The sequence below is a fragment of the Dipteris shenzhenensis genome, chromosome 28 (assembly GCF_047967505.1).
Source record: "Dipteris shenzhenensis isolate YYH24624 ecotype China chromosome 28, Dip_SZ_1.0, whole genome shotgun sequence".
NCBI lineage: Eukaryota > Viridiplantae > Streptophyta > Polypodiopsida > Gleicheniales > Dipteridaceae > Dipteris > Dipteris shenzhenensis.
In genome coordinates, this window is record NC_141623.1 from 24,380,587 (window position 1) to 24,404,989 (window position 24,403).

The window sequence follows — 24,403 nt, forward strand, 5'->3', positions numbered from 1 at the left end:
CAGATCCTCTCGAGCAATACCTTGTGCGTTCTAGGCGTGCGTCTCTTCCGTTACTTGGCTTGTTGACATGTTCTCCTCTACTAGTTCCCTTCCTTTGCTTTCTGTACTGATTTCAGGCTGAAATTTTTGTGCTTGTGTTGCTTACCAGCTTTAAGAAACTGATTGCAAAGACTGTTGACCCAAGACCGGGCCTTTGCATGAAAAGCAGGGTGAAAGGTCTACAGTTTGTTTTACTGGCCTTCTGTAGCCGTCCGATGTTGGTTCATTTACTGATAGTAATCAGAGGTGACAGCTAACTAAGCTGCCGAAATACTCATTCCAAGTCTTCAGAGATGAAGATGGAAGTTCAAGGCAAAAGAATGACATTTTCATGGAAAAACATCTGTCAGCGGCAATCTTTTGTGAAAGACATCGAATAAATTGAGACTGCGACCTTTTCATGTACTAGACGGCCTGCTGTTGGGCTTCTGCTGTGTAAAGATAAGGTTTCTTTGGGGTAAAGCAAAGGAAAAGTGCCCTGCTCAGTGGAGTTAGAGAAAGAACAGCATCTTACATACATGGCTCTGCAACAGGTACAGGGGGCTTACTTTAAACATAATAGCAAAGTACAGTAGTCTTAAAAGCCTTTCTATTAGTTCATTTGAACTTTTCTTTTCGTGTGCGTGTGTTTTTCTTTGTGCGCACGTGTGCATCCGTGCATGCACACGTATGAGAGTACCTGTGTATGCTTGTTTGCTTGCTTCATGTGTTTCTGTGCACGCAGATACCCTCACACTTGTGTGTGGATACCTATGTCTGTTTTGGAAGTTTATTGCATGCCATTTTCTTATGTCTTTGCTTTCCAAATTTGTAACTTAAGGTTTGACTATAAGAGTACTTTTGCAGGTGGGTGCTGAAAAAATCAGTTATTGGATGACTTGCCCAATGGGGACGTCTCCTTTCGTGGATGTGGTCAATATATCCAAAGAAACCGGAGAAAATATTTGTGATATCCCAGCATCCGGAGATGAGGCATACACAAAGGTGATGCATTCACCAAAAGGATTGTGTGACACTCTTTGTAAAATATCACTCTTTTTGTGTGGGATTGTTAAAAGTGTAGCCATCTCAGAACGTAAAATCTAAATAGCTTTGTTTTTTCCCTCAGGTTAGAAAACCTTACACCATAACTAAGCAAAGAGAGAGGTGGACAGAAGAGGAGCATCAGAAGTTTTTAGATGCTTTGAAACTTTATGGACGAGCTTGGAGACGTATTGAAGGTTAGTTTTGAAGCTGATGTGTCATTTCTTCATTTATCTTCAGTCTGAACGTTTACATCTTTAATTTATATGCAAGGTCTAACTAGATGTTCCTTTTTTTGCAGAACACATTGGCACAAAAACTGCAGTTCAGATACGCAGTCATGCACAGAAATTCTTTTCAAAGGTTGCCACTTTTTTCTCAGATAGATACTCTCTCCATCATGCTTCCTACTATGATGGAGAAGCTTTTTGCTTGCATGATTTGACAAGGTAGGCCGTGCATAAGCCTATTGGATTGATTAGAAGCTGAGTCATCCCATTAATTTTCTTACTGTTGCAGCTTGAAGATATCAGCAGTGCTCTTTGTTTGTTTCTCTTTTGCAGCTGCATCAGTTAATAATAGAATATAAGTAACAGCAGATTCATTGCTTTTTTTTTCTCTTTATTTTGAATTTAATATTTACCAGTGAATGTTTGAAAACTTTCTCAATGACATTGATTCAGTCTCTTTTTTACTGGAAAGACTGCTTGTTGAAAGGATTTTGCATCTTTGGAGTCAGATCCAACAGTTAGCTTTCCTTGAGAAGTATACAGCACCTGTTTTCAAGTTACTTCTTTGACTGGATTTGAAGATACACAAGGGTCATAATAGCTGCCCCTTTTGGGCGTCAGGAGTCTAATGGTTTGTATATTTTTGGTTGATTATTATAAGCTTAAAGCTGCCGGTTATTTTGTGTTGCTTTTACATGATGACTTGTGCATAATTTATCTTGTGGGTGAGTATCATAAGACAAAGTATATATGTTCTTTTTGTGCATGATGCAAGGACTGCATGTTCGTAGATTACATTTTTAATGATGTTGCTCTTCATCGACATAGCATCATGTCAATGTTTGTGTTCATAAGAGGAAGGTTGACCTCATAACATGGTGCCTTCTATGCACGGGGTGTAAAATGTACCCTTGGGTGAACGTTATAAGATGACAGATTGCATTTTTCATTCAAATTTTACATTGCAAGAATATGTATGCGTGTGTACAAACATATGTGCATCGCTACGCATTAAATAAATGGGATTGCTTTGTTACATATTCTGTACATATCGCTATGTGCATGTATGTATGCAAGTTGATAAGCTTGGATTTTTGTTGCAGCACTTAGGAAGCCTCTTTATTCTAGTATATGGAGGATAACAAAAATAAAGTAAGTGTGAGGTCTGCATAGATAGAAAAGAAAAGGTGAGACCATCATAAACTACTTACTGAGAAAGTATGCATAGGCATAAGATAGATGCAGGGGCTTTCTTAACTTTTAAGAGAGTGACCAAAGAGTTTATAAATCTATACAGGAGTTCCACCTCTAGGAAGGCAGCTAGGTCTCATCTTCACCAGCTCATGGGCTGCATTGAACATCTGGGAATGGCTTTAAGCAAAGAGAAAGGATGGAAGGGTTTTGTGGGTTTTTTTTTTAAATCTTTGCTCCTGCATGGTCATTATGGTGGGAAGTGAAGAGAAGAGTGGACAGAATGAGCTGCAAGGTAAGGGAGAGCAGCTCAGTAGATGTTGTTAGTACAAAGCAACTCAAAAGAACGTACTTGTGCACGAGAGAAATCAGTTTATAGTTTGCAGAATAATATGAAGGCTTGATCTTGGGGAGCACAAAAGTCACAGGCTCCAGCCTTTGTGAATGCATAGAACTCAATTTTGCAGGTCAATACTCAGTCAAAACAATACCCAAACGGGATTGGCTGAACTTTCTCTTTGTTCCTGTATCCTTTGATCGAGTGATGTTAATCTTACTTGTTATTGCTTTGAATAGGGGAGGGAGTTTTTTGTTGTATATATAACCAGTAATATTGCCTGAAATTTCATGGCCATTAGGTCGGTTTTAAGCAGTTGTTCTTGTTTGGTTTGATTCTGAAATTCAAATATCTTTTCATTTAGATTCATCAATGTTAATACATACGATTTTAATATTGGTTTAAGTAGTAGGAACTGACCTAGTGTTGATATTTAAATGAGGACAGGCTTTTGTTTTTTCTTCAATGCTTGCAAGATGTGCTTCATTCTTGAATCATGCCATTGTGCATTCTGCATATTTGCCTGTTTCAGGTAAAGAGCTTAAAATTTAATACCGCGAAGAATTTGTATTGTTCTAGGTTATCAGGAGTACTATCAGAGCTTTCTTGAGAATTGCTTCTAAACAATTCTTGAACTGTATGCAGTTGGAACGAGAGGCATCAATGGGGGGATCTTCACCAACTGGAGCTTCTCAAGATATTGAGATTCCGCCTCCGCGGCCAAAACGCAAGCCAAGTCATCCGTATCCTCGGAAGGCAGGTGGCACCTTCTCAAGCAGCCCATCATTTGAAGACGATAGTAAATCATCACCAGCAGTTTGCTCTGCCTTTACTCCATTAGGGAGTCCTCCAGGGTTACTTGCGTGGAAGACACCATCAGAGGTCAGTGTGATCCCCCCTCCCCCCCCCCAAAAAAAAAGAAAAAAGAACAATGTATGGCATTTTATTGATCTTTCTTGAGGCCGATTCGATTCAACCATGCTAACACGATAATTCTGAACTTTCAGGATATGTCACAGAATATTATTTCTACACAATCAAGGTTACCCTTATTGAAATCTCTTGATTTGAAAGGAGCAAGCGAAGCCCATCAAAAAAATGGATTACCTGCTAGCCTCAGGCTATTTGGCCAAACTGTTATCGTTCCAGATAGTGACATTCCTGGGTCAGATACTGAACGACAGTTTGAAGCTCGTAATTCCGGTGTACTGAACGCATCTGAGAGTACGGGTTCTCCCAGGTCTGACGTTTCCATGGAAGGTGAAGAAATTTCTGGCATCTCATCACTGAGAAGTTGTAAGATAGAAGCTGAAGCATATAAGAAGACCGACTTTGTACGTCAACCTGAAGGATCTGGTGAGAGCACCGACAGTGAATCTTCTGAAGCAGGAGTTTCCGATACTAATGAAGGACCCCAGGTGTGGGAAAAAGTTTCGGACACAGCCAGAGGAGTGAAAGAGAACGCACAGAGAGGAGAGAAGATGAACTTGGATTGCTCAGGAGATCTTGATAAGTCAAACGATTCTACCGCCGCTAGCTGTACATCTTCAAGCCCCATTCCATCCGTATCTCCATCACCAGTGCCTTCTGATCTTCTGCATAAATCTCATACATTTGCAGGCACAAATACTGGCAAAAGCTGTTTCACACCTTGGCATCCCTCCCAGGTGGTACCCAAACAGCATCCAACATTCTGGCAGGGTCTTGTACCTGAAGGTTTTACTGAAAAAGGAACTGACAATACAGACCCAGCATTTGTAGCTGCTACTTTTTCTGTAGCATCAGCATGGCAGGCCATACAAGGAGGGATACCAACTGCTATCGGTTATCCCACTATGGGCATGGTCTACAATCCTGTTGCTATCGTTACCGCAGCAACAAGACCTGCATTTGGGTCGGCCACGGAGTATTTCGGGTCATTATCACCATCAAAACAGCATGCGAATGCAGATGCAACGTATGTGAATACAAGGGAGAAGCTAGAAGGCAATCACAAATGCAGTGCTGGCATCGAAGATGGCAATGATTCCAGAAAGATACGGGTGGAAAATGACGACTCTGTGATTGCTTCCACAGGTGCATGCTGTAGTAACCCCACAGACACAATTATGTCCTATCGTGGAAGCAGCAGTGATTATATTGAAGGAACTCAATCAAGGAAGCGTTTGAGATATCCACATGAAAACGAAATGGAAGAGGCTTGCCGATTATCTTCGAGGGCTTTCAGTTCACCATCACATGATTGGGTTGTGAATTATTCTGAAAGGGGTGAAAATGCCGATGTTCCACTTTCAATTGGAATTGATACTGAGGATCTGCTAAATGGCAGCATTGGAAATGTGATTCTGCAAAATCGTTGCTCTGTCCAGAGCTCTGTCGAAGAATTGCTGCAGTCACAGTCAGAACTTACAACTCTCCAAACTATTTCAAGAGAGAGCGAAGATCTTGCACAGCAGCCGAAAGAAACCCATGATCAAGTAAACACATTTTCTCTCTCTCCCCAACATGTGCACACAGGCATGCACTTAGATGCACGCATGTAATCTGCAAACCAATGGTTTTGTGAAAGCTTTTTGGTTTGACATTTTCGAATTTCTGTGCTTTTTTACAGACAAAGCTTGTGTGTGAAAGTCTGCATGGACGTGACACAATTCATCCAACTCCACAATCGGACAATGAGGAGGGTGCCGGTAATGTAGAAATGTCTGAAGAAAAGAAGCAGTGCTATGGTCAAAGCAAAGAGAATTTACCGTCACCAAAAGACTCGATGGTGGATCTAAAATCAGATGTGACATCATCAGAAGAGACTGGAAAGAATTCCTGGAGTGCAGAACTAAAGAAAGATGATAGTATCCAACAAATTGAAGCAAATGGTGGATGTACAGGAACTGGGAAACATCTTTTCATGTTAACGACAGGTGGATTCATATTGAGCTCCAGATACAGTGGTGTTGGATTTGTTCCATATAAGAGATCTAAACTAGTGGACAAGGTGACAGTACATCAATGACCAGTGCTAGGGAATCGAGATGCCTATACTTGAAGAAAATTCTTCCATTACATACTGAGTTTAGAAAAATCATACTGTTAGGCATTTTTCTAAGAGAGGTTCGGAACCAGTGTTTCTGAGATGTTGAGGCAAGCCATCTGTGTCAACTAAATCCGGGAATCTGCTACATAGTACATAGTCATTGTATCATATTTTGTATGGGACAGTACTTTATGCATTGTGTTCTTTTATTCTTTTAGAATATATTTCAATAATACAAAATTTTGCAGGTTTGAATGATGACTGTTCCTCATGCAATAAGTTTCTATGCAACTGCCCTTTGCACACTCTTTTTGAAGGGAGTATTTTTGCTTTTAAGTTTTTGTCCATGTTGTGGCCTACTGATATTGCGATAAATTCTTTCTATCATAAGTGGTGCTATCAGCTAGATGGTCTAAGCATTGCTTGATGCTTGTTTGGGAGAGACTAAAAATGAAGTTGTGTAGTCTTCACAAGCAGTTGTAGCTTGAATGAAGAGAATGTGGACTACTTTTTGATTAGCCTTCTCCTTTAGTGCTAGCCTTTGTCACGGCTGAGTCTACCCTTCACCTCCAGAGTGCTGACAGAAACTCAGTATGATGGCCTTTGTACATGTGTGGGTTTGTGATATGGTCTATACCCACTGTTGGGTGTTGATGACGGCAATGGGGATGTCATAGTAGCTAGTTCCCGCTATGCGTGATGGAGTTTATGGTTTCAACCTAATGAGTGACTATCATGACATTGAAATTGCACTTTGTGTTATTTTTAGAGGATGAGTTTGGGCATGTTCCTCGATTCATCTAGATATATTGTTTTTGAGTTTGATCAGAGCATGATGTACGGATAAACTATTGCTATGGTGTGGTGTCGTATTCTATCACATTCTCCTCTCCACTTTAATCTCTATTGTTCGGAGCGGGCCAAAACCCTAGGAAGGACATTTGAAATGCTGAAAACGGGCACCCTGAGGCTCGAAAAAAGGCAAAAAACCACTTGTGCAATTGAATGCGATTTGATAGGCCTCCAGGTGCTTGTTTTTGGCATTTCAAAAGTCCTTGCACGGATTTTGGCCCACTCTAGATGCGCTGGTGATGTTAGAAATACCAAAATTTGCATCGTATGTATGATATAATAAAGTAGCTCAAGTATCCTCATTGAATGCAAACTCGACGGTATTTCTTTTTTTTCCTTTTTTTTCAATTTTTTCAACAACGTCTCACATAACACCATCAGTGTGAATCCTATCTGTTGAAGCCAGATTCGCACACCATCGTTCAATCATCCATGAGCTGTTTGATTTATGCCACGTGTCCCCTCGCCTCCCCCATCAATCAACGGTCGAAAATCAATGTTGGTCGCCATTACCGATCGGAAATCGACAAAATCGGCTCTCTGCCTAATGGCCGATAATTGGTTTTAATGGTTTCCTCTCAGTAATGGCCTCTCGGCGCCGATTCCCTACTCCAAAAGTCCTTATCAACTACCTTCTCGCCATTACTTTAACGTTAAGGAGAGCCTATGACATAATTTTTTTACAAGGAACATAGCGATGGGTGTAAGCGCATAGTCCTCACAAGGAAAGTGGAGATATTTGTTGTGAGAAAATTCTTCATCTTCCTCAAAGCATCGTCAGGGGAGATGATGCCCTGTACATTGCTAACCTGCAAGACGGTTCAGGGCTACACACCATTATCATTACGTACATGCCTTGTAGCCTCATTTATTGAAATTATTAGAGGTGGTTCCTGAAAGAACCAATTCAAGTTTGAACCAATTCAAGTTTCAAGCAGGGGCCAAAATAGGAGTACCCAGGCAAAGTACTTGTGCCAACCAAGGTTCCCATTTTTTCATGAATTAGGTTCTAGCGTGACAGGTCTTAGAGCGCCTCCCCACACAAGTGCTAGTAGCTAAGCCCAACTATGATTTTCCCAACACTTTTGCATCCTTGCGCTCGAATGCGAAAGCCTAGTAAATTAAATGGAGAGCTTGAAGTCAAGCTCAAGTATTCTTAACACCCTTTGCTCCATTGTCATTCAAAAAGATTCTGAGACAACGTTCTAGTATCCCAATGCTGAGCCAGCATCAAGAAGACTAGAAGTCTGGCTTGGCGTTGCAATGCTGGACTAGCAGGGAAAATTCATGGGAATAGTGCAAATTCTTGTTGCTCACTCAAAGCTACTAGCCCACGCAGGGAAGCACTCTTAGTCAATGAATGCTACCACGTCTGATTTAACACACATAAAGAGCCAAAACTGTTTGTTTCAAGGACTTAAACTGAATGATCATAGAATTTCCAATTCCACTTTATAGGTTTTATTAGAACACATCCCCATGCTACTCACGCTGATGAAATTTGAGCATTGTGATGATGAGACTAACTTGACATTAGAGCATCCCCACAAAAGCTTTATTGAATTGAAAATGGCATTTTTAAAGCTTGACTAAGATTTTTATAGACTATTTTAACTAATGGCAGGCCAATGAGAGTGTTTGGGAATTGCTAGCAACTTAATGCTACATTTCAGCATTGAGAACAATGTGGGAACACAGTTCTGGTTGGGCTAGCCCTGTCAACCCACCCAAGGAAGCTCTCTTAGATGGCCTGGACTAGTCATATTACAGACTACAAAGGCACTTGAATGTGAAAGCCAAGAACATGCTTACACGATGTTGAGTTCATCCACCAGAAGGTACCATTTACATGGAGTAGCATCGAGGATAGCCATCGAGAAATCAATAGAATAGTGACACATCGATGTGTCCTCTTCCCATCAACCACAATGGAAAGCCAATCCCAATCGTATGATTAAAATATTTGTATAATGGGAAAGCATGGTCGACTCATTCATGAAATGCATTATGAAGAATTATAAAAATCGGCCTTGCTGCCACCAGCTAGCTAGTTTTTCAATAGACTACTATTGCTGACACAAACATTAGCCTTGTCGGTTAGATCTGAAACACAATCAATGGCCCACGTAAGTCACCTCTTCTCCACCATAGATCCAAATACTTTGATACAAAGGCGCACGCATTGCCCCACTTCCTAGACATTAGATTTGGCAGTCCACTACATGTGAGGTTATTGGATTATTGCCACATGTGCCTTGCCTCCCCAAGTCATTGACGGTTAAACAGTGGTGTTAGGTGGACATCATTGGTCAAAAATCGGTGAAACTAGCTCCTAGGCTGACAATTGAATTTCGATTTCTGTGGTTTTCTCCTGGTAATGTCCACCCCACCATTTCCCTACTCCACCACCAAACCTCTTTCATGTTGAGGTGGCATTGACTGGCGCTATGATAAATAATTTCTTGGGAAACCAATAGCTTGCTATCAAACTTGGGCACTCCCTTAATGTTACATCAACTATAATATCGTGACCACGGTATAAGGCAGAAAGCCAGAGGGCTTGGCAGCACTTGCATTAGTAGGGCCTAGAGGGCTTGGGTCTAGGGTCATGCCTAGGCCTAGGCATTTATGAGGAGGTGCATAGGGCAGAAGAGAGGCCAAAAAAGAAAGGAGTCCCTTGTGGGATAGGCCAAGTGGTAAGTGCTGAGCATGGGGAAGAATTTTGGAAGGAGAGCTCCACATGGAAAGTATAAAAAGGAGGGAACTAGATCAGAGAGTTCACGGATGCAAGAAGGAGCTCATGGAAATCCGTGGTTGGGTAGAAAAATAAGGTGAGGCCCTTAGAATCGTATCATTGGTATCAGAGCACAATGTTGCATTGAAGAAGACTGCAGTTGAGGGAGGATTTGCAAACATGAACAATATGGAATTTACGAGTCTCTGGGAATTAGAGGTTGACGAGCCTAAATGCTCCCACGACTATTTTTTGGCTGTAGCTTGGTCTTAGGCCAAATACCAAAAGTTGCAGTATCGTATGTCGGTGGGTCATAAGCAGCTCTGCAATGAAATTGCGATGCTCAACGTCCTTGTTCACAACCAACAGAAAGCTTACAACCTTCACAATAACAGGAGGGAGGCATGGACCAGCTCATTGACACTTCACGAAACTTTGTGTATTTGCCACTTCTGCGAGCATGCAACGGCCCTTTGGACGGCTTATTAGAGAATGCATGGAGCTTTAGTTTTTAGGTTGCATACACGTACAATCTTGACTGCAAAAATTCAACCTACGCTTCGTGATTTCTTATGAAGAGGTAGAATTAGGGCACTCTTGCATAGTAGCATTGTTGAAATTCAGCTTCGCTTTAGGTCCTCAGGTCCTCAAGAGCTTGCAGCAGTCCTTACCATTTCGTTACAGTTTACTAAATCCACTTAATGCTCTCTTGATCAAAGATGATCTCGAATTTCGCACCATATAAATAGTGCGTCCACTTCTTTAAAGCATAAACTATAGCATATAGTTCCTTCTCATATGTTGAGTAATTTCGTTGGGCACGATCTAAATTTTTTCTTTCAAAAGCCACTAGTCCACGTTTTTGTAAAAGTATCGCCCCAATAGCAAAATCACTAGCATCTGTCTCAACCACAAATAGTTCATTAGGATCCACTACCTTTAAGACAGGAGTTGTTGCTATAGCTACTTTTCATTTTTCAAAACTTGTCTTTTGAGTTTCATCCCATATGAAGGTACTTCCCTGGAAGTCTTGCCACTTTTGCAAGAATGTATTAATCGCATCTTTATTACACTCCTTTTCTTCCCCATTGAAAATTGGCATTTTCAAGTCCTTAAGGATGTTAGAGGTTTCTCTAAGTCGAGAGGTGGACCTCTCGACTTGATTAGGAGGAGTCGGTGATTTTTTTGTAATAGTTACTGATTGAGAATTGGCTAACTTGGTTCTGGCTTCAGCTAGGGTTTTCAATGTATCACTGATAGTTCCTAGCTGTGTTTCTATATTTTGCGTTTGAGTTTCAAGTTTAGTGAACTCCGTATACGGAATTCCATAATCACCATAGTCTATGTCCTTCATTTCCACATTATCCTCTTGTGTTTCATTTTGTACCTCCTCATGTATTTCCTCTCCAGCTACAACTTTTCCTTTCCTAGCCCTTTCCTCGGCCTCCCTAACCATATCGTCCCTTTCTGGAGTTGTCATTTCAAATGCAAATTTATTCCAGAAGATGTAAAGCAAAAAGATTTATAACAAAGAGAAACATGTAATGCCCACTTCCCTGGATTTGAGGCTTTGAATTCACTTTTCGAGTCGGCGCGACGTCTTACTTTGCAGGCGATCCTTCGATTCCTCTTTTGTGCTTCCCTCAATGTCGAACTCTGAAGTCCCGCTTTTAATTTCTTTCTTAGTTATGCCGAGGCTAGAGATATTTGAAGATAGAAAAGGGCTTTTAGAAGGTGAAAAGAAGGGCTACAAGACAAGGTAGCCTTTGAAACTTTGAAGAGAAGACAGGTAAAAAAGGACCCTAAGACCTTTGGAAAGGGAGGGGTTCAAAGGAGGGAATAAATGCCTTGCTGATGTGGCCTTTTTCAAAGGTCTAAAGACCTTCATTTGACGTCCATGGCTCTCTGCACAGAGGACGAAACTGTACAGGTCTTGAAACTAAAGAAGAAATATCCTCTCTCTTTGACAGCCTATCTTCTTTGCAGTAGGCTTTCTTGTTGTCTTTGCTAAAAAGTGTCACCTGTAGTAGCAGATTTTGAAGCTGAAGGAGGCTTCAGAAACCTAGTGTCTCTCCCCTTCTCTCTCTCAAGAAACTTTACACCTGAGATGAACCTTACAAGCTCACATAAAAATCATTCAAGAATGAACATCAAGAAACATAATCACTAAAGATGAGATATCTCAAGCTCCAAGAGGCTGATTCATGAGCTTTTTGAAGCAAATCCAAGAGTGAAAGGAGCTCTATAAGAAGAGGTAGAGAGACAAGAAGATGCCTCACGGAGAGAGCTTGTGCCTGTTAAATTACACGGTGCAGCGGAATAGAAACTGAACAAAGAATAGAGAGTACACAGCAAATTGGAGATGAACAAAATTTTCCTTCAATACTGATATAGTACAGATGATGGCTCCGTCCACTCGTGCGCTCCCATAGTGGAGCTTAGATGGCGATCTAGACAGATACTAGGTGAAGAGCTACTAGCTAGAAGATCTCTGCTGGAAGATCTGATTTGATACAATGGACTGGGGAGGTCGCCTCTTTATGGCTATGAGGGCGGTAGTCAGATCAACATAGTCGGTGGAAGCGACCAGTCAACCTAGTCGGTGAAGCCGACCAGTCAACCTAGTTGGTGGAACCGACTAGTCGTCCATGGAATATTCCAAGAATATTCCCTATACCGTCGCCTTGGGGGCTCTCGCCTACGAACCCCCATCAGGGGGGCCACCTGGGACCCCCCAGCTGGGGGCCAGCTAGCCCCCAGGGCCCAGCAAGAATAAGGGGCTCCCACACAATCACCTTTCTACCATCAAACAATCTCATTAATAGATCTCATTTGACATGCAAGTCAAGATCCATCGAGTGTCTCAGGCTCACACATGGCTTCTCCTCATATGGAGGCCTTACAATTTGAGCACCTTGGACCACTGGTGGTTACCAGGAGGTTGGGGCATTGAGCATATCTAATAGTGCCTTGATGGAAGCAAGGGCTTAACACCTTGATAGAATCAAGGGCTTGCACTCTCTCATTGAAAAATCTCTCAATGGAAGATGGCTCATGAAGGAGGGCTTGACACTCATGAAGGAGTGGGAGCACCATCGGCTCTGATCCACGATAGCGGAAGTGAGAGAGGGAGAGAGAGAAGAGTGCACACAATATAGCTACCTGTACACTAAGTGTATTAACAATGAGCATGAAGATATACATGTGAACCCCTTAGGGTTAGGGTTATGGTTTGCCCCTATGCCCTATGTGGGTAGTGCAATTTACACTATCTTTAACAAGTATTTCTGCTAGCCTAGCTCATTGCATTAAAATTTTTTAGGGAATCAAAGGAGGAGACGATGGAGAGGTTGAAGACTATGCATATTGCGAAGACTTAGATTGCAGTCCCCCCAACAAGTCAAGTACTCTGCTGTGAAAATACGGAGGCCTTCGTTGACGTCTAGAGGGAACCCATACAACATAGCCATAAAGAGGCTAGAGGTGAGCATGTCATCTAAGGTGGTAACATGCAGATATGGGGGGAATCGACTGTGGGAACGAAAGGTCTCCACTAGTGCTAGCATTTCTACTCCAGGTGAGTGCAACGTAATCACCTTATATGAGAAGGCAGATAACATTGGGATCATAGTGCATCGAGGGGGGGTGGTAGTAGGCATGGTGAAGATGAGTGGGTGAGCAGGGGAGCAGATGAGTGACAACCGTTGGAGGAGGGAGTGTGGAGCAAAGTAGAGCTGGGGAGGAAAAGAGCTGGAGGAGGGGAGTGGAGCAAAGTAGTAGAGAGTGTGGAGTAAAGTAGTAGAGAAGGGGTGGATGAGAGCAACGTAGTAAAATGCCAAGTGCCACGGATCTATCTTGAGGTTCCATCCATATTAATTGCAAACCATTGAGGTGGAATCTTAGGCACCACCCTAGATGGGCTGGTAATCATGAAGCAGATGCTCGGTGGTGGGTGAGCAGGCCAATCTGGTGGCTGGTAGTTAACTACCAGCCTAATGGAATCTTAGCCACGATAGACGTGGCTGATGAGAACCATGACCATTGGGTAGTAATTCCCACAACAGTAAATCATGAAGCCTAATCACCTCTACTCACTCATTACCAGGCACTCTAGTACTCTACTGAGAATGCAAGCCTAGTGATTGGCAATTTTTACTGCACTCGTAGTGATTATGCATGCTTAGGCCCAGTGGTGGGTGAGCAGGCCACTATGGTGGTGGCTGGTAATCGCACTCTAGTACTCTACTAAGCATGCAAGCCCGATAACTGGTAATTTACTACACTCATAGTGATCATGCATGCAAGCCTGGTAGTGTTTACTGGCAGGTGAGTAACTACGGGTCATTGTGGTGGCTCGTAATTGTCTCTGCTAGCCTAGTGGCCATAGACATGGCAGATGAGAGCCACCACCACCACTGGGCATTAATTACCACAAAAGTAAATTATGAAGCCTAATCACCTCTAATCACTCATTACAGTGCACTCTAGGACTCTCTTGATCATGCAAGCCTAGTGACTGGTAATTACTGCACTCGTAGTAATCATGCATGCAAGCCCGGTGGTGGTAACTGGAAGGTGAGTAATTGTCAGCCACTGCGGTGGCTGGTAATTAACTACCAGCCCGGTGGGTCTTAGTTGCCACCAGAGACGTGGCTGGGAATATTAGACGCCATCACCTCTAATTACTCATTACCATGCAAGGTAGTACTACCTTCTTGAATTAATCATAATTCGGGCCAACCACTGTGGTGGCTCCTACCTTGACAGTGTAGTCGGGCTACAAACTTCAGCCTCCGCTATTCCATTCCCTTAACTATTTCGTCTTCTATCCCTCTCGACCATTTCTTTCTCCCTTGCACTAGGACTCCACTATTACATTCTTTATCATCTATCCCTCTCAACCATTTCTATCTCCCTTGCACTCTTCTTGCAACCTCTACCCCCTCTCATAATGGACCCTGCACAGTCCAGGAGCTCCTCATACAATCTTTCCTCCCCCTTTGCAGCACAGTGCGAGAGCCTCTTCTCCCCTGATATTGAAATTGTGACATATGGGAGCTCCTTTCTTGCTCTTCAAAAGCCCAATTTGGATGCTCTCAAAAACTTCACCAGGTTGTTACAGGAGGTGAACGTGAAGGAGGGGCAACTAGTCTGTCAAGATCAAAAGTTACCATCACTGAAAGCATGATTCAAAATGCACTAGGCATTCCTGGAGGCAATTTGCAAGCACACTTCTTCAAGAAGCAGTGGAAGAGACAGGGTTGTGCATGAGCTTGCCATGGCTTTCGATAGTTTTGAAAAGCAGTCGGTTGTCCTAAGATATTTCCAAACTAGAGTGGAAGTCTTGGAAATAGCCCATTTTGATGTTTTTGAGAAATTTAAGCAGCTTCAACAGATGCTGAGGGATTCAGATGAAGCTATTGCACAGAGTAAGCAAAGCGTGGAGGAGATGAAGGAGAACATCCATAGCCTTAGGATGAGGCAGGAAGGAATCAAGAAGCAACTTTGTCATGTACAGAGCAAGACTCTGGTATTTATGGATGCAATAGTTAAATCGGATGCCTATCCTGCTATGCAATAGGGTCTGAAATGCATGGTCTGCCATACCCCCATCATAGATGAGTGCATGATTTGGTGGCCTGTGGGCTACCACCCTGTGCACATTTTTTACTTTGGGGGTGTTTGTGCATGCAAGATCTCTATGTAGAGAATGCCATTTGCCATTGCCCAGGTCATGGGCCCAGGTCATGGACATATCAAATGTGCTTGCCTGCTACTACAGCTATCTACGACGAGAAAGTAGATGATGTAGCTCAATTTGCCATTTGGGCAAAAAATGCAAAAGACAAGGAGCTCAAATTGAAGAAGGCCAAGACCAAGCCTAATTGTGAGGAAAAGGAGCCTGAAGGGAGGAACCAACCCCCTTCAAGAAAGGAGGAAAAAGGGCCGAGCTTGCAACTAGGAAGCTCAAATCAAGAAAAGAGGAAGCGACATGAAGGGAGGGGCCGGGCCCTTGAAGGAAGGAACCATCCCCCTTTTGGAAAGGAGCAAGGAAGGCCGAGCATGCAATCAACGAGCTCAAAAAGGCGATCTACTCAAAGCAATGTGGAACCAGCCCCCTGAACGAAAGGAGTCCTTGAGATATAATCTAAAGGAAAGGAGTCTTTGAGATATAATCTATGTAATCTGTGTGTAATCTATTGAATTGTTAATCTTCTCTAGAGTTTAGTTGGGTAATGTTTTCTTAGTTATGTGACTAGATAGTGTCAACTAATGTGAGATGAAAGATTTTGATTAGACAACTAATGTGAGATGAAAGATTTCGATTAGATAACTAATGTGAGGTTGAAAGATTTTGATTAGTCAACTAATGTGAGATGAAAGATTTTGATTAGACAACTAATGTGAGATGAAAGATTTCAATTAGATAGCTAATGTGAGATTGAAAAATGAGAAGTTCGGGCTCAATGAACTGTCTCCCTATTTAAGTGTAATGTAGACACAATTAAGAGTCCATTATGAACTCTAGCCCCAAAAATCTGTACACCGATCCACCTACTACAAATCTATGGCATACCCAAAAGACTTTTGAATGCTTTTGTTCTATCTAAAAATGATGTTGGATGACCTTTCTGCAGAAACAGACCCGGAGGAGGAGGAAATAGCTACAAGGAGAACATGCTTTGGTGGTGGGTGTATTACTTGGAGTTGGCAAAGAAGGCGAATATTAATTTCCTTGGTTATTGTTTTTCCTGCTCCTTTAAGGTACTTGTCAAGCTCATGATGTAGGTTTCTTTTGGTAGGACATGATGGAGGCACGAAGTTGTATAGTGTGCAAATACTAGGATGAAGAGGATCCCAAACGAAAGGAGGAGTTACTATGGGCATACAAGTCGACAGATATAAGCAAGAAGTGTGTGATCCAAGTGTATGAAGAGGTCTACAGTAGTCCATTAGACTGGCCTAAAGAGCTAGGAGATGCTTGCTTTTAGAGAGGTTGATAAGATAGTTGGGAGTTTGGAATTTCCTTGAGCCGCAAGATGTTGTATTTTGAAAAAGTAAAAATATTGCAGACATTTCTTGGACTTGTGGACTTTCTCGATGTGCCATCATCCATGATCTATGGTGCTCGTAATACTTGATTTTGTGTCGACCTGCTTCCATGTTAGTACTTAAATGTTTTAAGTAGCCTGGTGGTTGAAATCGGACGGTTAAAGATAACCAGTCTAAAGGGGACTGTTTTAGTATAGCACTGTGCAACAAATTTTAGGATAGCACGACAGTAGTGCAGCGATAGCACGATAGTAGTGCAGGGATAGCACGGTAGTAGTATAGGATAAGTGATCGTCGCCAGCGTGATGGTTGGTTGCACTAGGATATTAACAGCCACTAGCATGGTGGTTTGCTTCTATTATTACAAGATGAATGGATTTGTGGATGTGTGGATATGTTATGGGATTTAATAAGACCAATACGGTGGTTGTTGAAAAATACTAAAAACAAGCATGGGATTTACCATTTGGGATTTACAAAAACAATTTAATAAAACCAGCAGAGTGGCTGTTTGGGATATACTAAAAAGCATGGGATTTATCATTTGGGATTTACAAAAACAAGTGCGGTGGTTAGTTTGGGATTTACTAAAAGAAGCATAGTCTCAAATACATTTTCCTTTTTCTAGGATAAGTGAAATATTGTTTCCTTGCAATGAGACTACATTTTCTTAGTACTATTTCAGTCGTCCTCATCCACTGCTCCAAGACACCCCATATGTGCTCATGTGTGTCTAAATACAATTTGAAGACACTCTTGCCCTTCTTTCGTTGTTGCACAGGTTGCACCTGTAACTTAATAGCTCTTACTAGATGAGAGTAAACAAATATTTGTGGACTCTTATGTCGCAGTTCGTAATTGTGGCCTCTCTTGGAGGTTTTCTTGTACCAAAAAGCTCTGATTACTACATCCCACTTCTCATAGGTTGTTCCCCAATCATCCTTAAATGTTTCCTCAACCTTGTGCTTAGTTTTTTTGCACTGCAACAAAAAGATGAGCTCCTTAAATGTTTCCTCAACCTTGTGCTTAGGTTTTTTGCACTGCAACATAAAGTATGGCTCATCTTCCTCGTTCTTCCCAGAGGCAGTGACAACTGAAAAGTTATCCCCCTCTTCCAGGTAGTCACTAAGGTCATTGAAACTCTCCCCAAGCTATGGCAAGTCGTTTGTCACGCCATTTGAATGTAGAGGGAAAACTCTTCATGTCTCCTTTTTGCACTTCATCCACTTTTAGTTCATGGAACACTCTGCATACTACACTATTCTTAAGGCTTTGTTTACTGTATGTGGAATGCGAGCTTGTGGAGAGGTTGGCTGTAAGCCATGTTACAACATCATGGGCATCGTTGAGTTTTTCTTGAGGGTATCTTGATTGGTGTTTAAATAGAGCTTGCTTAATAACAGTATCACATCCATCATGATCACCCTTGCCATGGATAGACCCAAGAAATTCCACATAATGTCTAGGCCGGTCAGGGATTTGAACCTTGAGACAAAGTAGAATCCTCAGCCATTCCCAATGCAGTAGAAAAGCATGATGCACAAATAAGGTGTCATGTTCCCTATCATCTGAAATGTAGAAATGGTATGTGCATTGCACTGTCTTGGACTTCCGTGAGTTTGCAAGCAGATTGGTATCAAGCGTGGATGAATCAAGCAAATGACTGTGCATGATATACAGAAGAATTTTTATCTTCTTGTTGTACTAGTGAGCACTTGGTATCTCATCTTGGTCTTGAAATGTATAATTTTTAGCAAAATCTATGACAAAGACAATAGTGTCATGGGGAAAATTGGCAAGGCATGTCCTGAACTGCTTATTTTACCAGAGCTAGCCGTGAAAAATTTTGTGAAGCACATATTTTGGGATGGACTGAACCATGTGACCTATAAGCTCCCTTGGCTGAGTGCTCTTATGTGATAGTAGCCATCTCTTTTTATCGGATCCTTCAACATTGACATTTTCAAATCTTCTCCATTTTAGAGCAACATGGTTGTCTTCCCTCATTTCATTTGAAAGACATAAAATGTCTTCTCCTTCAGCTTCAAATTCCAATGCTTGCATGTGCCATGAGTGCATTCAATGTGGTGCTACTCACGGTCTCCCTTTGTACAAACCACTGGGTCCCATAGAGACCTTAGGCTATAAAACCTGCTCTCTCTTGCAACACATGATGAGGATCCAGGTGGCCTACATAGTGTGCATTCATTGGGGAGGCATGGGCATTGATCCCCATGGAGCAATGCTCCAACACAACCAGATCTCAAGTCATTCATAGCTTGCTGGGACAGGTCCAAGTCTATGTGCATTTTGCACCAACAAACATTCGTGTCTTTGAATTTCCTGATGTACTAGGGCATACAATGCTCAAAGCTCCTCTGCCCAATTGAAATGTCCAGATTTTGATCATAAACTTGAGATACAACTCCGTCTATTGACCCAACATGCGTGAACAACAGAATAGTGGGCCCCATTTTTATACACTAAAACAAGACAAAACACAGTCTAATTAAAGTATATAATGAAGCAAAACAATTTTCAACGACCGCATTGGTTTAGGATAGTCATAATTTCAACTATTAGGCTGGTTTAGCACAATCAAAATTTCAATCACCGGGTTGGTTTAGGACACGTTTAGGGTAGTCAATCATCGGGCTAGTTTAGGACATAGTTAGGATAGTCACAATTTCAACCACTGAGCTGGTTTAGCCTGACGGTGTCAACTTCACATATTAGACAATAACAAGTATATTGCTTTTCATTTTTAAAGTTCACAATTAGAAAATAACAATATATTTATTTTCATTTTTGAATTTCATAATTTCAATCACAATTTATGTCAGTAACCATTTGTCTTGAACCAGAACTGGGCTAGTTTAGGACAATTGTATTAAGTCTAAGCCATCCCGGTCTAGAAATAGTGGTATATGACCCGAATAGTAGGACATTAAATTTAACGAATTTAAGTACTAAGAAACACAATAATTTTAACCATTGGTTTGGTCAATAACTAATGTCTGTTCAACCACGCTGGTTCACGACAATCACATAATTGGTGATTGAGCTGAAGCAGCCACGATTGCATGATGTTCCAACCATCAGGTTGGTTTAGTAAAATAAAAAATTATTTTTATTCTATTGCAAAATATATTGCTGCTAATTTCTGCTCAACCACGCCACTGAGTTGGACAACAAGTAATGTTTGTTCAACCACGCTGGTTTAGGACAATCACATAACTATTCTATTGCAAAATATATTGATGTTAATTTTTGCTCAACCACACCACCGAGCTAGACAACAACTAATGTTTGTTCAACCACACTGGTTCAGGACAATCACATAATTGGTGATTGAGATGAACCAGCCTACGGTTGCTTGATGTTCCAACCAGCGGGCTGGTTTAGGACAATCACATTTAGTCCAAGCCTGGTTCATGAAATGAAACAAGTAAACTATCTTAAAGCTCAATCACAACCAACCACTGGGCTGGTTTAGGCACCACTGACCTGCGTTGTATCTAGCATGTGTATGATGTGCTCCTCAAACACCTTGCATCCCGTCCACTTTTACAGATGTTCTTTCTATTTGGAGAAACTCTTCTATTTTTATGCCAAAACATCGGCAAGCAATGACTTCCACACTTAGGCTCTCTCTCCTTTTCTTGCATTCTGTTGAAGCCCATAGACTTCTTGGATCGGGATGATCGTGCATTTCTTCTGCTCTGCGATCAACCACTGGAGCCATGTTGGTGCTTATGATTGACAACATCTTCAACATTGTGTGCCCAAGCCTTTTCTCGTTTGTTTCAGGGGACACCAACATAGCTAATGTCGCCCTCTTTGCAGCATCTAGTTGATCTAAGCTATGCACCCGTTTCACTTTTTGTAGGCCATTTCTCGTGCTAGCTGAGCATCGCCTCTTGGGTGTGCATCTCCCAAGGTGTTGGTAGGGTTGTTACTCTATGAACTTTAGGGTGCAGGCTAAATCTTGTGAACACTCGAGAATGGTAATCACCAGAATGGCATGATGTTGCTACCTTGAATGCTCCCACCAATCGTGACACCACAACTCGTGTTCTTCTCTTTAATGGTGGCAATGATCGAATGTGTGCATCTGTAACAACCACTTCTTGTTTTGCTACTCTGTAAGGAGTCTTCTTTCTTCTCATTGTTTCTCCCTTCACAGATGTTGCAAAAGTGTGTTCCATTTGCTGTTTCGATACTGTGCCAATGCTTTCCTTGACCCGCAATCTGTTCCTTGTGCCTTGACCTAGCTTTTTAGTTTCTTGTCTCACAACCTCTGTCTGCTTCTCTTGCAAGCCATGGTGAGCTTCATATTGCCATTGATGCCATGGCCATGATCAGTCCAGAATAGACCAAGAGATCCTAGCTAGTGAGGCAAGCAAAGAATAGAAGGCAACTTACCCAAAAGAAAACAATGACAAACCAAAGTCTACGCAAGGTCACATCGAGGTGTGTATGGGTTGCAAGGTGTTTGCGACGTGGGGGTAGGTTGCAGGTACTTAATCTTCCAAGATTTGATGGCAGGAGTTGTGAAAATTCAAAATTCAAAGGAGTACCAAAATTTTCAGTCTCATTAGTTTCCCCCCCTCCAGTGATACACATCAACAGAATTGAATATCCCAAAGAAGTGCAATGTGGCCTAAAATGCTTCAAAACACAAATAGGCCAAAGGGCACACTATTAGGTTTGATGTTGTGTATTATGAAATGTAATGAACTTTGGCATGCTTATGAGCCATATAGCAACCAAGTGCATGGAAAAAGAAACAATTCAAAATTGTAAATAGTGTTGGATTTAATTAAATATCTTTGCACATGCACGAATTGCAGTTTTTCAACTTCTTCCATTTTACGGTGAATATAGATACCAATACCACCAACTATCAATGTTTTGAGACCACCATGCCGTAGTCCCACTAGTTTGGCACTACTACACATGTGCCTTGTTTTGATGGTTAAGTGCTGACGTTTAGCACGCACGGTGCGCTAATGGTCAGTACATACGGTGGGTTTAAAAAGGTCGCTATATACCAAACTTCACCAAACTTGTAAATGGTCAGTATATACTGACCTTTTACAGAAGTGTAAAAGGTCGGTATATAATGACCTCGAGACACTTTCCTATACTGATGTTTTACAGAGAATGTTTTTCCCTAAATTGACCTTTACTGAGAGTGTTTGCCAATGACAAATAAGTTTTCTTTTCATACATGTTTGATCCTTTGAAAGAATAAAAATACAATATCATGTACATCAAGTTTGAAGCTCATATATTCATGTCCAAGTTTGAGACAAAAAAAATCAATCAAGAGCATTTACATCAATGGCTTCATTTTGAGCTAAGTCTTGCATGCCAAACAAGTCTATCTCCAACTCTATACCGAGTTGATCTCCTATATCATCATCGTACTTTGGCATCGTACGCTCACCTAAGACTTGATCTTCTTCAATAAACTTGGGTGATTATTGATCGTCATCTTCTTCCTCAATATCGTGATCTCGATCTTCCTCCCGTATGATGTCATTATGTGCATCTTCCTCTTAGCTCATGTTGTGTTGTTCATCTTCTTCGCTAGATCCATCTGGATCAATTGGAGCTGGCATTGGTAGTGGCATATCCATATCTACATCTCTATCTTCAAAAATCTATTTACTTCATGGTACAACTTGGATCATGTACCACCATCTTGGATCGGAACGATTCGAATGAAAAGCCTATATTGAAGATGGGTGTAAAATGCCATCAATTATATGAATTTATGCTTAAGTACATGTACCAATTGATCTTAAAAAATGAAAACATTCGATTAATTAAATCATTAGTATGTACCTGCTCACAATGCTCGGGAAGAACAAAAGTATCACTTTCATCGGTCCAGAGTTTGGTGGAGTCTATCGCAAAAAAAACCACTACTGGCTTTCCTCATTGTAACATGGGTACCATTGTAAATAGTTCTAAGCCATTTTACATCAAGAATGAAAATACTAAATCGTCTGAAATCAATTTCATAGATTTCGCATATGGTGTCACAATAATCCAACTCCCTACAAGGAGAGAAGATTGGTATTTGAAGCACTTGCTTGGCTATGTTGTGTGAAGTTAGCCATGACTCGACAATCATATGTGACTCTCTTTGAATCGATGTGTTCCACGTGAAAATATCATCCATATGACCATAATGCACTGTACTTTTTGTTCTGCAAAAGAGCATCATTAAAACAATGACGATGCATCTATTTTATAGTGTATATTGCCACAACAAAATTACGTCAAGAGGTAAGAAACTTACATGCATCATACATCCAAATGATAACTCTCTCTCATGCTCGTTTATTGTCTCTTCATCTTGTTTGGCTTTATGTAGAGTCAGTTATAGCCAATAAAGGGACATGTGAGAGGGGAGAAGGGCAAGATCCCATGGATATGTTTGCGCTCGCCTGTGCATGACTTTGAATCTCATGCTTGCATTTATTCTTTCTGCTTTGGCCATTTCATATCTCTCAATCCAATTCTACATCTCCTTGCTATTGAGGATACAAAACTTATTGAATTTCTCCATTTGCTCTTCACTCATCTTTCTTTCATTCCCTTTTCCTTGGGGAACCTCGCCAATGATGCGATCATCATCCTTGTTATGCCAAGCTTGTGGCATATCGGGATCCATGGATGCAAGAAACTCCATGATATATACTAATGACTCTTGCACAAGCCATCCCTCTGCCATGCTTGCTTCCGGTCTTGCTCTTTGCCTTATAAATCCCTTCAAAGTTTTCATAAACCGCTCGAGAAAAAACATCCATCGACCATGATTGGTACCTGCAATGGCCACCTCATCAACTATGTGCACAAGCAAGTGCACTTGAGTTGTCATAATGCTCGAGGGAAAGTGCTTCTCAAGCGAGCATATGGTTTCGATGGAGTTCACCCTAGCCTTCTCAATGCTCGATATGTCATATTTCATGTGCCCATGTAAGATTCATAATCAGTCTATAGATTATTCAACTTAAATTGAAGAAAATGCAATCAATGTGAGTTGAAAGTAAGCATACCTCACAATACCACTGATCTTAAATATAGCATTTCTATCATCTTCTTGTAAGCACTTTCTCACTATAATTGGGAGGATGAACTATCCAAGCAACAAAGAAGTCATGTCAATAATATAACATAATCATAATTACACTAACGCATCACGATTATCGATATGCCAATCCTATAGTTTAGAATACCTGTAAGACCTTGTGCCAATCATGGGACTGGAGCCCACTAAGCTTCTGTCCTTTGAAAATGCTCCTTTCAAGCAAGGCATGTACCCTGTAGGTGTTAGAAAAGAGGCAATGTCTGCCTTGACTGCTGCCTCCTCTCTCTTGGAGAGGATCCATGTTGCTTTCGAGAGGACAACTTTACGACCACGCACTTGGGGCCACAAATGAGGCATCATATTCATAGCACGCAAGTCTTCTCGCACTCCTCTTGAGTCTTTGTCACCAACCAAGTGTGCCCAAATAGTAGCCCTCACATTCTTGACGATATGCATGGGATCCAAGAGATGATTGGTTTGTAACTGACCCCAATAAGGAAACTTGTGAAAGATGGATAGCCTCTTCATACCAGGAGGAGGCTGCTCTCCATTCACTCTCCAAGCTTGAATCCAATCACTTGCCTTCAAATATGGTGGTGGTGGATCAAGCTGGCCTCCACGCGCAAGACTCATCCAGTGGAAGGTATCGAGCATGACCTTTAGTCGTGCAAGTGCACTCAAACCTTTCCACAAATAGGACAAGCATGGTACCCACTTATTGAAAGTCCTACATGCATGCATGAGTGTGTTAGTATAAGACGCGCTAGAAAGAGAGTCATAAAAGTATTATTATACATGTAAAGACACA

General features: G+C 41.5%; 1 protein-coding gene across 2 annotated transcripts; it reads left to right on the forward strand.

Moving 5' to 3' along the window:
• The first annotated feature begins 423 nt into the window (after positions 1 to 423).
• On the forward strand, positions 424 to 6,091 carry LOC147883358 (uncharacterized). Of its 2 annotated transcripts, XM_087399596.1 has the most exons (7): positions 424 to 572; positions 886 to 1,023; positions 1,148 to 1,259; positions 1,364 to 1,425; positions 3,466 to 3,702; positions 3,828 to 5,297; positions 5,432 to 6,091. In XM_087399596.1, the coding sequence occupies exons 1-7, from the start codon at positions 558 to 560 to the stop codon at positions 5,828 to 5,830; spliced, it is 2,433 nt and encodes an 810-aa protein (XP_087255722.1). In that variant the 5' UTR covers positions 424 to 557; the 3' UTR covers positions 5,831 to 6,091. The 2 variants fall into 2 exon arrangements, with proteins under 2 accessions (XP_087255722.1, XP_087255723.1); XM_087399597.1 differs by lacking the exons at positions 424 to 572; positions 886 to 1,023; positions 1,148 to 1,259 and having other exon boundaries at positions 1,387 to 1,511.
• The last annotated feature ends 18,312 nt before the right edge of the window (positions 6,092 to 24,403 follow it).

Coding starts and splice junctions, on each gene's coding strand:
- LOC147883358 (XM_087399596.1), top strand. Junction 1,260..1,363: donor AGCTTGGAGACGTATTGAAG/GTTAGTTTTGAA, acceptor CTTTTTTTGCAG/AACACATTGGCACAAAAACT. Junction 5,298..5,431: donor CGAAAGAAACCCATGATCAA/GTAAACACATTT, acceptor GCTTTTTTACAG/ACAAAGCTTGTGTGTGAAAG.